Source organism: Lactuca sativa, chromosome 5 (genome assembly GCF_002870075.4).
Source record: "Lactuca sativa cultivar Salinas chromosome 5, Lsat_Salinas_v11, whole genome shotgun sequence".
Taxonomy (NCBI): Eukaryota; Viridiplantae; Streptophyta; class Magnoliopsida; order Asterales; family Asteraceae; genus Lactuca; species Lactuca sativa.
In genome coordinates this window covers 115,583,358-115,596,332 of record NC_056627.2, presented here as the reverse complement: position 1 = coordinate 115,596,332, position 12,975 = coordinate 115,583,358, and the positions used below count along the sequence as shown (strand labels likewise).

Below are 12,975 nucleotides of genomic sequence, written 5' to 3'. Positions count from 1 at the left end.
CTTCTGTTGCTAGCCAAATCGAACATGGTCATCAACTTGTGAGTTAAAATCGAAGTTGCTCCCCACTTCTGCATCAAAATCCGAAGGTACTGAGTTGTAATTGAAGTTGGACTTCTTGAAGGTTGCTTGACTCTTGACTGCTTCAAATCAAAGGTTAGAAAAAAAATTGGAAATTCTATCCACTTTACTGTGTTTTCATGAGTTTGTATCTTCTTTTCTTTTGGCAATTACACTCTCCTTTTGGTAATTGCAGAATATTTATTTAGTTTTGGACTTAAAATGGCTTCTAAAGGAGCACGAAATGATCCAGCTTGGGATCATAGTGAAGAGGTACAAGTACCTGGAGAGGGTGCCAAAAAAGGTTACAAATATCTCAAGTGTAACTATTGTAGCAAGGTCATCAAAGGGGGGGTAAAACGAATGAAGGAACATCTTGCTGGATCACGAAAAGATGCTGCACCTTGTGTAAACGTGCCCGACATAGTAAAGGAAGAAATGAAACAATATCTAAAAGCATATCAAGATCAGAAATTCACTAAGCAACTTAATTTTGAGGAAAATGTGGGTTGTGGATCATACCATATGAGCAATAGCAATAACAATGTTATGGGTGCAAATTCTAGTCCTAGTGTTAGCACCAAGGGGGTTAGAGGCCCGATAGACCATTATATGGAGATTCCACTTGATGATGACCAAGGGACAGTAGCGGTTGAGAAGATGACACCAGCGAAGGCTAAAGAACACCGCAATAGAGTTTGCTTGGATATTGGGCGATGCTTTTATGAGAATGGGATGCCATTTAATATTGCATCGAGTCCGGCTTTTGTAAATATGGTGCGTTCAATTGGTAATTATGGTCGTGACTTAAAACCTCCTTCGGCACACGAGTTGGGCACTTGGATTTTAAAAGAAGAAGTCAAGACAACCACTACATTTGTTGATGACATAAAAGCTACATGGAAGCAAACAGGAGTTTCATTGTTATCAGATGGCTGGTCCGATATTAGAAACAGAAGCTTGATTAACTTTCTTGTGAACAATCAATATGGGACAGTCTTTTTGAAAACTGTTGATGCGTCAGATTGCATAAAAAATGCACAAAAGTTGTTCGAGCTACTTGATGGTGTTATTGAGGAAATCGGTGAAGATATTGTCATTCAAGTGATCACAGATAATGCAAGCGCGTACAAAGCTGCTGGTACTTTGTTGATGGAGAAGCGAAAACATTTATATTGGACTCCGTGTGCTGCTCATTGCATAGATTTGATGCTTGAGAAGATTGGAGGGTTGCCACAAAACAAAAATGCTTTACTTAAGGCGAAAAAAGTAAGCAATTTTATTCATAACCATCAATGGGTTTTGAGCTTAGCAAGAAAGTTTGCAAAGAAAGATCTTCTTCGCCCTGCTGCCACCCGATTTGCCACTGCATTTTTGACACTACAAAGCATGTACGAGTTGAAACAACCATTACAACAGATGTTTGTTTCAACTGAGTGGTCAAATTGTGCTTGGGCTAAGAAGTCGGATGGAATAGCTGTCAAGAAGATTGTCATGGATGAAGTTTATTTTTGGCCAAGTGTGGTTTATTCAATGAAAACCACAAAGCCTCTGGTTCATGTTTTGAGACTTGTTGATGGTGAAAAAGAACCAGCAATGGCTTATATTTATGGTGCTATGGATGAATGCAAGGAAAAGATTGCCAAAAATTTTGATGGGGATGTGGGTTCTTATAAGGAAATATGGGACATTATTGATGAAAAATGGGAGAATCAAATGCACCGTGACTTGCATGCAGCGGCTTATTTCTTGAACCCGCGCTATAGGTGGAGTCCCGATGTTTCCCGACATCCCGAGATAAAAATGGGTTTGTATAGGTGCATGGAAAGACTCTTGGATCAAGAAACTAATGAAAAGGTTGATTCACAGCTCGATGAGTTTAAGTACAAGAGAGGGTTGTTTGGATATAATGCGGCTTTAACATCATACCTTAAACGGCCTCCGGGTATAAACTATAAGTATAATTATATATACATTTTTCAATTATTATTAAATATTATACTAATATGAATTTGGTTTTTTGTTTATTTATGTAGTTGAATGGTGGGATAACTTTGGAGAGAGTGTGCCCGAGCTCATGATGTTTGCAACAAAAATATTGGGTCTAACTTGTTCCGCTTCAGCTTGCGAAAGGAATTGGAGTACATTTAATCAAGTACACACAAAGAGAAGGAACCGGTTGACTACGAGTAAAATGAATAGCTTGGTGTACATTATGTACAACAAGAAGTTGAAGAGAAAGTTTGTCTCAAAGAAGAAGCTAGGAGAGGATGATGATCCTTTGATTGTTGAGGAATTGCCATCTGATGATGAATGGTTAGCCGACCCAAGTATTGAAGATGATGAGAATAGTGAAGAAGTTGGAATGGATGAAGTTGCAACAGAAGTTGGAACAAGTGCAAGTTCTAGTTCAAAAAGGAGGAAAGGTGTTCAACTAAATCTGGTTGATGAAGATGATGAGCTCGATGGTCAAACGGAAGATGATGATGACCTTGGTTTATGTTGATTTGGCTTGATTTAAAGACTATTATGCGTTTGTTTTTACTAATTTGGCATGATTTGAAGACTATTAGGAATTTTAGTATCTTTTTATTTTTGGGATGATGACATTAAGTAAGAATTTTATGTTTGAAATTGGAATTTAGTATGTTTTTTATGATTAATATAATATATTATTATTATTATTTTATTCCGCCTTGAGGCTTACGCCTCGTTTCGCCTCGAGGCTTACGCCTCGTGAGGCGAGGGGTAAACGCCTTGAGGCCCGATTCCGTATTTTAAAACCTTGGTAACAGGTATAGCTTTCCTATTCCCCATGATCAAGTTTATCCTTCCTTGCTCCACATTCTCACTTCTTCTTAGTCTCTGCAAGTCACAACAAATATGAATACCACACCCGGTATCAAGGACCCAAGAATTAGAATGGGGTGAGTTATTAGAAATGATAGTGTAAATACCTGCATGGTTGGGTTTAACTTTCCCATCCTTCACATCTTGCTGGTATTTTGGGCAGTTCCGCTTCCAATGAGCCTTTTCATGGCAATAGAAGCATTCAGCCTCTTTTGGGTCAGAAGAAGGGGTAATGAAACCTTTCTTGGTTCCACTTGAAGAAGAGCCATCAAGGGTCCGAACCTTGGTACCCTTAGAAGAGCTCTTTCTCTTCCTCCCTCGACTTTTCCCGATTGCCAAAACCAGAGTAGAGTTTGAAGTAGGAGTGATAGCAACCGACTTCCCCTTAAGACCTGTTTCTGCGGTCTTGAGAAGTCCCTGAAGTTTGCTGAGGGTGACTTCTTCCTTGTTCATGTGATATGTCATGCGGAATTGATCATAGCACGATGGTAAGGAATGCAAAATAATATCTATTGCAAGATCCTCCGGGAAGTTCACATTAAGCTTCAGCAAACGATCCACATACCTTTGCATTTTCTGCATGTGGCTCGTGACGGATTCCCCGTCCTTCATCATGGTTGTTATCATGGAGCAGATGATTTCATACCTCTCTTGTCGTGCACTTTGATGGTATCTTTCCATCAAATCTTGGTGCATGTCATAAGGGTAGAAATCCTCATAAGACTTTTGGAGTTCCGCTGTCATCGTGGTCATCATGATGCAAGCCACTTTCGTAGCATCCCTTTCATGTGCCCGAAATTCAGCGATCTCCTGAGGAGTTGCAGTGGACTCATCAATCTCCTTAAGCTCCTTGTCAAGGACATATTCTTTGTCCTCGTAGCGGGTAATCATCCTGATGTTTCTGATCCACTCATTGAAGTTGGATCCATCAAATGTGACTTTCCCACACAAGTTCATGAGGGAAAAGGAGCCATTAGGATTAGAGCCAGAAGCATTGTTGAAAGACATCTGAAGAAAAGAGGACAAGATTAGTTTAGATATAAGAGAGTCCTTAATAAAACACCCAAATGTAATATTAAGGCTAGGATCCAATCACAATATAATATAACTTAGAAGAGGTATGCCATAATCTAAGCTATATCATATTTGAAAGGTAGGTGAATGACGATTCACCAATTTCCACCACGAAAACCGCAATATTTTAGTATTAGGTTTTTGAATGGTTCTTAGAAATTCCTAGATTCTTTGAGATTCAATGAACTTTTCAAAGGCATGTTTCAATCTCGAGTGTGCCCTCCAAGTTTTGTGACTGGGATACCGAGGATCACAAAACGAGGTGTGAAGTAACCATGCAAATCACTTGGTACCCTTAAAGTTTATCACTCAATCGATGTGCCGGTTAACCACACACGCTCCATCGATACTATAATAACCCCTAAGTCACCCTTTACCTACCTTGTTAAGTCCAAGTTAGTGTGCCGGTTAACCACACACGCTCCACCAACGACTTAATCAAAGTGTAAAGTGTAATTTCATGGAATAGCACCTTATTCACATTTTTCCTAAAGTAACTAAGATTGGGAATTTAATAAAACATTTAGTTACTTTATAATATTCATCATACTTTGAATGAGAATTAATAAGTCCTTGTCTTACCCGTTCGGCTAACGACCCTCCACCGATCAAGCAAGCGGTGGGTGAGAGTGGACACCCATTAAGTCACCATTTTATAGGCAACAACCTTATACCCACCTTATAGACCGGCTTCGTGAATGAGGCGTACTAGCGGTAAGACGACTTTGTTCTTATACACACATATATATATATATATATATATATATATATATATATATATATATAATTATTAAATCATAATAATATAAGTATAAGGGTTGAATTTTAACTTTTAAAATTCTAGGGGTTGGAACTAAAGTTTTAACTTAACTTTACTTGTTCCAAAACTTGAGGGCAAGTTTTGTAAACTTTCAAAACTTTTCATTTCTTGTAACTTATGAGTTTAATAGAGTAATAAAATGAGGACTTTTCATTTTTCCTAACTCTTGTGTTCTTTTAATGGTTTTTAATCCAAGAGATTTTTGGTTTTCCATAACTTGAGGACAAGTTATGGACTCCATTAAAACACATTATGATCATGAATTAATCTACCACATAGGTTACAAATAATTCCTATGATCATCTAAACATCATAAGAACAAGAATATGAATATGAACACTTTCAAGAATCAAAATCACATTTAATCTTTGTAATTTTGATAACTAGTTGTTGTAAATGAGTTAGAAAAGACATTACACCTTCTAAAATAAGTTTTCAAGTACCAAAACATTTTAGGGTAATGATTCTAATCCATTTCCAGCAACTCAAGTCGAAATTCTGCACTCTGTCGACCCTACTCGCCGAGTGCATAAACCTACTCGCCGAGTAGGTTGAAGATACACATGAACTCGACGAGTCCTCCCCATGGACTCGCCGAGTCCATCAGTCAGACAGCAAGATTTTCGACTTTCTTCAACTTTTAAGCACAAATAACAAACAAACAAGCCTAGGCTCTGATACCACTGATGGGTTTTGAGCATTCTAACACTTCCTAAGTGTACATGCAACCCTAATAACCTTGGATCTATGTTTGTCTAATTATCATGCAAAGTTGAATTCCAAGGTTATATTCCTATCTAGCATACATGGGAACAATTTTAACTTGAATCATAGATAGAATAACTTACCTTGTTGTTGCTTGTGTTCCTTGAAACCTTGTGAGCCTAGCACCCCAAGTGTGATGCCTCAAATGCTTCACACAACACTAAATGCTCTTGGAAAGACTCTTGAGATAACACACACTTCTCAAAATCGGCCAAGCCCTCTTGTTTCTTAGTGTTCAACTTGTGTAGCCAATTTTGTGGAGAATGGGACTCTTATATAGTGTTGACACATCTAGGGTTACACCATGTAAACCCTAATGTGTCATGACTCTTCATTTCCATGACCCATGGGTTTGTAACACCCATGGAGCATCCATGGAGCATCCTATGGGTAGAACCCAACTTGATAATCCATGGAGCCTCTTAGCCCACTATATAAGATATAGATGATTTACATAATCAACCCATATATTTAATTAGTTATCCTTTGATCACTTAATTAATTCCAAATTAATTCTTTGATCAAACTAATCAAATAATATTATTAATATATTAGAACTTATAATATATTAATAATCTCCAAGTGTTATTTCTCTCATTTAGTCTATCCAATTACATGGTGCCATGCAACCCAAATGGACCATGCCGGGTCGGGTCAAGTACACACCTGAAATAGTTATGGACTTAGACACCTTATCCAACACCGATATCCCACCAGACCACATCTCAAGCGAAAAAGGAAATAGGGTGGATAACCTTCCTAAGTCTTTTAAACATTTCTTATATAACTATACATATATAGGCATGCAATTGATAATATAAAAGCATAAAATAAGTTTTGTAAAACCTTTCAACATAATTATTATCTAAGAAAAGATCGACTTGATGTCAATCTATAAAACGGTTTGAAAGCATGGGTTTGATAAAACAGTTTAAGTATAAAGAAACATTTGTTTGAAACACAATTGTAAATGAGTTTGAAATGAAACATACTGCTAAATAGGATTCGTGTGTGCTCAAGCCTTCACTTGACACTAAGCAATCCTTATCGACCTTACATTCGAGTTACTCACTACAGGTGAGTTCATACCCCTTAACTTATCTTTTAAATGATTTTAAATGCTTTTATGGGGGGATACAAGTGGAAAACATATTAGTTATATAATCAATCACATGTGATTTTTAACTGTATTTTAAACAAAGGACTTCATATACTTCAAACTGTGTTTCAAACAAAGGATTTCTTATACTTTAAACTATTTTATCAAACAAACTGTTTTTAAATCGTTTTATAAATTGACATCAAGTCATTAATATTTATTGTTAAACTCTTCAAATATATTAACAAACCTTCTTTTAAACTTATATATTGTCAAAAACATGTCTATATATGTATAGTTATATAAGTAATGTTTAAAGGACTTAGGACAGATAAGTTATATATTATGTATACATATGTATTAGTTATATATTAGTTATATATTATGCATACATATGTAGATACAAAAGTACTATCAATCAGTTTAGTACCTTTGGGTAGCAAAGGTATACAATCATTCATTCAACTACAGAAATCACTAGTAAACTATAATAGGTGTAGTTTAGGAGAGCATTATCACTATAACAGAGAATACTAGACAGAGAATACTATAACAGAGAATACTATACCAGAGAATACTAGACAGAGAACACTATACAGAGAATACTATACATAGAATACTATTACTATATTAAGTATACTATAACAAGATTCAAGATAACATAATGTGAGATACTACTTCATGAAACAGCAACCATTTTTTGTGTCACGTTTTGTAACCAGAATCTCCTGGAGGGAGAGCGTCAGTTTGCATATAGATCTATACTGGATTGACTATCCTACACCTTGTTGTTTGCTACAGTGGGACTTGCAAGTCTATGGGTGCCAAATGTCATTTCTTCCGATGTCTTCCATCGTCGTGTTATAGTCGGTTTAGTATGGAAACAACCTTAATCACATTTTACCTTATATAAGCCTTTTTGGTTTAAGGTAGTTATTACTACAGTGATTACTACATATGTGACAACCCGAAATTTATTCCGTCACTGTAACCCATTTCCGTTAATAAAATTTATTTTTATTTAATTTTTACTAAAATTTTTCCGTTAACTTTTGGGTTAGGCAAATCAATTAAGATTTTTATTATGATTTCTTAATTGTCGAAAAGAAATAAAATCAAGTGAAACACCCTCGATAATCCTTTGGAAAGTTTTTAGTTTACGACCATTTAATCGGGTACAACCATAAACTCCGTTTAACGTCGGTATTGGGTAGATCCCCACCTGGCCACAAACTCAGACCCTATATAAGGGTTGAGTGGTCATCTTTTGAAGCCTTTTGCCCACCCTCATAGCTTTCTCTCTCTACTCTCTCTCTATAACTCGGGCTTTGATCGAAAAACGCCCCATCCAAGCTCCAAAATCGTAAGTAATCCTTCCTAGGTTGTTGTTTAGCTTGGTATGCATGCAAATCAGTGTTTAAATCATCCAAAACCCTCAAAATCATGTGTTTACGGTTGAGGACCACCCTCAAATCGTAAACACCCATAAGTGGGTTTTTGAAGCCCTAAAACCTCTCAAAAACCTTTCTAGTGCTTAGCTATGACTTAAGGACTTGCTTGAATGAGCTTAGAACACCAAAAACTTGTCATAAGGGGGGGGGGGGTAAACATGAGTTTACAGCCCATGAACATTCATGGACCGTAAACCCCTCTTCATAGACCGTAAACACCTTTTTAAGGTGTTAAATTGCCCTTAAACACCTCCTATGCCTTGGGTTAATGTCTAGAACCAACCACCATTGAAGTAGGGACCTTAAACCTCAAAGAAACCATGACCTTAAAGAGATTACGGCCGTGAACCCCCAAGGAAATGGTCCTTTGGCCATAACCTTCCTTAAGGAGGTCAAATGGTGCCCTAACTTCCCCCTATGGCTTGGATTAATGCATATAACCTTGTATCTTTTCATTTGAGACCCTAAATCATGCAAGAATGGGCCAAGCATGAGTTTACGGCCATAAACCCATGTTGTGACAACTCGAAATTTTCATTCAGTCAAACCCTAGCAGTCAATCACGTCATATTATAAGTCAAGTTCACTTTTACTTGTTTTTGGGAAAAATAAGTTCATTTGATTATTTTAATATTATTTTTAAACGAACGGGTGAAAGAAAGTGTCGTCTCGGGTTTTGAATTTTAAAAACCGCAAACACCTCGCGTCTTAGAAGTTCCCGGCCAAACTATTTTGTTTGGGTCGAAAAATCATCCAAAAAATTCGTAAACTCAAGCTTATCCATGAGTTTACTCCCCAAGACTATTCATTCTTGAGTTTACTCCCTAAACACCAAAAGAGTAAACTCCAAAATATCCTCTCAAGTATCATCCAAGTTTTTATTCAAAATCTTCAATCTAGTAAGTGTTTCTAGCCCTTTCAAGTTAGTATATCACTTAATCTAGTGATTGTACATCCTTTAATCCATCCATTCTTGTGTTTTGATTAGTTTTCCAAAAACACCAAGAACACACACTAAGTCTTCTTGGACTTTTGGCTCAATTCAAGCTTCCTTATGTAAGTACTTCTATCCTAGAGTCATTAAAAGCTAGCTATACATGTTTATACCAAGGAAAAGTCCCAAGAACACCAAGTTAAAGGTGTTCACGGTTTTGGGAGGTCCCAAAACCGTAAACACCAAGTTTAGGGCCAAAATGGTGTGTTAAGGTGCCTAGATGCTTCACAATGCCTTAGGGACTTGTTTAGATCCTTCCTTGATGAGTGTATCACACAAAAAGCACAAAAATCCTACATTTATATGTGTTTACGGTTTGGGGATCTCCCAAAACCATAAACACCTTAAAAGTTGTATAAATGTCCCAAAAATGTCCGATGGTTGTTCCTTATGCCTAGAATCTAACCTACACTAGTGCCATGTTTGAGCTAAGGACTTGGAAACCGCCAAATACCAAACTTATGAGTTTAAGGTAGTAAACTCATGAGTTTAAGGTAGTAAACTCATGAGTTTAAGGTAGTAAACTCATGGAGAAATGGTCCTTAGACCGTAAACTCCATTTAGGAGTGTTTTGATGCCACACAACACTTCCTAAGGCTAAATCATGAAGTAGGAATGCCTGGAATAGCTTAGAAGACTTCAAAACAACAAATGGTCAAAAGGTTAGGATTTTACGACCGTAAACTCAAGAGTTTACAACCGTAAACTCAAGGGGTGTTGGTCCTTCAGGAGTAAACTCATTTTAAGAGTGTTCCTTGAACCCCAATCATACTAGCCTTTCGCTACAACACTTAGATGCACTCCTTAGCACTTATAACACTTATACAAAGTGTTTGTCATGTCCTAGAGTGTCTTGACTTGTTTATCAGTTGTTTAAAGACTAATTGTTTATATACATATGTCCTCATATGTAATTAGGATCTTTGTGCGTGTCTAAGTCTTCACTTGACACCAAGCACTTATCCAACACTTCCATCCAATCCACTCGCAATAGGTGAGTTCATACCCCTTAATCAATGTTTTAACTGTTTTTAAATGTTTTAGGGTGGGGGGGGGATACAAGTAGAATCATGCTAGTTATTATATCAATCATTTGATTAATAAGCAACATTCAAATGATTGGCTACTCATTAGCCGTTTTACCAAACAGTTTCCTTCAAATGTTTTTCATAAACACTTTATGTGTTTAAAACTCCTTATTAAACTGTACATTTTACTCTGTATGTTCCATTTCAAACTCATTTATAATTGTGTTTCAAACAAATGTTTCTTTATACTAAACTGTTTTATCAAACCCATGCCTTCAAACCGTTTTATAGATTGACATCAAGTCGATCTTTTCTTAGATAATAATTATGTTCAAAGGTTTTACAAAACTTATTTTATGCTTTTATATTATCAATTGCATGCCTATATATGTATAGATATATAAGAAATGTTTAAAAGACTTAGGAAGGCTATCGACTCTATTTCCTTTTCGCGCTTGAGATGTGGTCAGGTGGGACATCGGGTATCCGTCCGAAGGTTGTTTAAATATTAGTGATATGTTATATGTACATATATAGTCATAAAGGTCCTTCCAGTTCATCTAATGCCCTTGGGTAGCAAGGGTATACATCCATGTTCATACGTACCAGTTAAATTACTAGTAAGCTACCATATTGGTAGTTTAGGAAGATATTAGAACTATTACTAGAATGCGATATCATACAATGAGTCAGTTCATTCATGAGTCAATACTTGCTAGATAGAGAGAACATCCATTACGGCTAGAACATTACAGTACATTACTATACCTGTTAGATAGAGAGAGAACACACATTACAGCTAGCACACATAGAACATTTCAGTACATTACATATACATGAATACGTTGACATAATTGTGATCCACTATATCGGAGCATGCCTTCAATGTCATGGCCCGAGTTGTAGCCAGAGTCTCTTGGAGGGAGAGCATGAGTTTGCGTATAGATCTATACTGGATTGACTATCCTACACCTTGCTGCTAGTTACAGCCGGACCTGCAGGTCTGCGGGTGCCAAACGTCATACCTTTTTACGACCTACATTTGTCGTTGTTACCCAGTAGATAGTATGGTACAATTAATCACATGACGCCCTAATATAAATCCGGTTTAAGGTAGTTAGTACAGCAGTAGTTCCTATAGCACTACACTACAATACTACATTAATTTGCCCTTTACATATATTTAGTGATCTTTTCACTTAAACATTAAATGTAAAAACTATATTTTGTTAATGATAGTTACACTTGGGAAAATTACACACTTTTACAAGAAACGAACATTTAGAACAGTTAAGTCTTGGTAGAAGACTACATTCAGAACAGTCGGGTCTTGGTAGAAGACTACATTCAGAACAGTCGGGTCTTGGTAGAAGGCTACATTCAGAGAGCAGTTAGGTCTTGGTAGAAGGCTATAGTTAAAACAGTTAGGTCTTGGTAGAAGACACCCTTATATAATAGTAGGAATCATAGGGATTTCTAGGGTTTTTCAAACATTTGCAGTTGTTTTACAAAACATTATTATACTTACAGTTCATATAAATTTTCAATACTTACAATTCGTATACATATAAATACTTACATACAAATTAAGACACTAAAATACTTATGATCTCACCAGCTTTAAAGTTGATACTCGCTTTCAAAATAACTTGTATCCTCAGGTCAACCATAGATAGGTACCGATGCAAGGTTCAGAGAAGATGGTGCTCGTTCAAGACTCATCTTTCATTTTGTTTATACTTTAGTGTCTATTATAATTTGACAGAACACTTGTATTAAAATTATATTATTAATGCAATGGATGATGTTGTTGCTTGTTTACTACTTTTCGTTGTTGTGATACTGTACATGACGTCCTCCGCCCCAAAACATTTCCGCCGTTCTTGGTTTTGGGGTGTGACAGATTGGTATCAGAGCATTGTTTATAGTGAATTAAGTATATCAACCCATAAAAGATATACAGACTATAAATACAATGGGATTAAAAATACTCTACCAAGAGTGTATACTTTAAATAATAAAATATTTAATTACGTATACGTGCTGCATTCATACTAAAATCAGTGTCACTAGGACAGTACAAAAGAATTACGATTGTTGGGCAACACAGGTGGACTTAGAGACATATAGTCAAAACTGGGAATATATAGCTTGATCAACTGTATTATCTGAGGGTTGACTAGCATGTGCCTAAGTGTAGTTGTGTGGTTGCAACAAGTCTAAAATCTTACCAACCCTACCATAATGAGAACAGTAGAACATAACATTAAACTTAAAATACTATAGGAGTATTTGGTGTTACTGTAAGTACTTTACACTTGAGAACTAAAACTGGATGAAGACCTTTCGAATGATGCTAACTCCGAACCCGAGGTTGAGAACCTACCCGAGGCAGCTCCTGTTCCAATTCCTAACCCTCGTCCGGCTTTTCATGGTCTGACGCCTTAGTGGGTGGAATGCTTGGAAACATGGAGCCAAGGACAAGATCAGCCCATGCCATTTAATGGTGATCGAAGCTTTTACGACTTGAGTAATGGGGGCTCAGCAGACAGAGTCTTGCCAATCTTGGTCCGTAGGGTAGCCCGAAATGAGATTCAAGGTAGGACAGCCCTACATCAGATCACCGAAGTTATCGCCGATGCGAGAATGCATGCCCTCCGCACCGGATGCTCGCGAGAGATCAGAAAGAAACCATGAAACCCTGCTGCAAGCACTGGCTGAATCACGAGCTGAAGTCATAGAGCTCCGGGTACGCCAGAGGGTGTACGAAAGACACCTACTTGATGTGGAACATCAACTGGCTGAACTGAGAGTTCACCAGAGGGATGACCGTCGCC

General features: G+C 37.0%; 1 protein-coding gene across 1 annotated transcript; it reads left to right on the top strand.

Moving 5' to 3' along the window:
- Nucleotides 1-279: 279 nt before the first annotated feature.
- Nucleotides 280-2,563, top strand: LOC111876457 (uncharacterized). The gene is made up of 2 exons (XM_023872984.2): nt 280-2,002; nt 2,094-2,563. The coding sequence occupies exons 1-2, from the start codon at nt 280-282 to the stop codon at nt 2,561-2,563; spliced, it is 2,193 nt and encodes a 730-aa protein (XP_023728752.2).
- Nucleotides 2,564-12,975: the final 10,412 nt, after the last annotated feature.

Coding starts and splice junctions, on each gene's coding strand:
- LOC111876457 (XM_023872984.2), top strand. CDS start 280: ATGGCTTCTAAAGGAGCACGAAATGATCCAGCTTGGGATCATAGTGAA. Junction 2,003..2,093: donor ATACCTTAAACGGCCTCCGG/GTATAAACTATA, acceptor TTATTTATGTAG/TTGAATGGTGGGATAACTTT.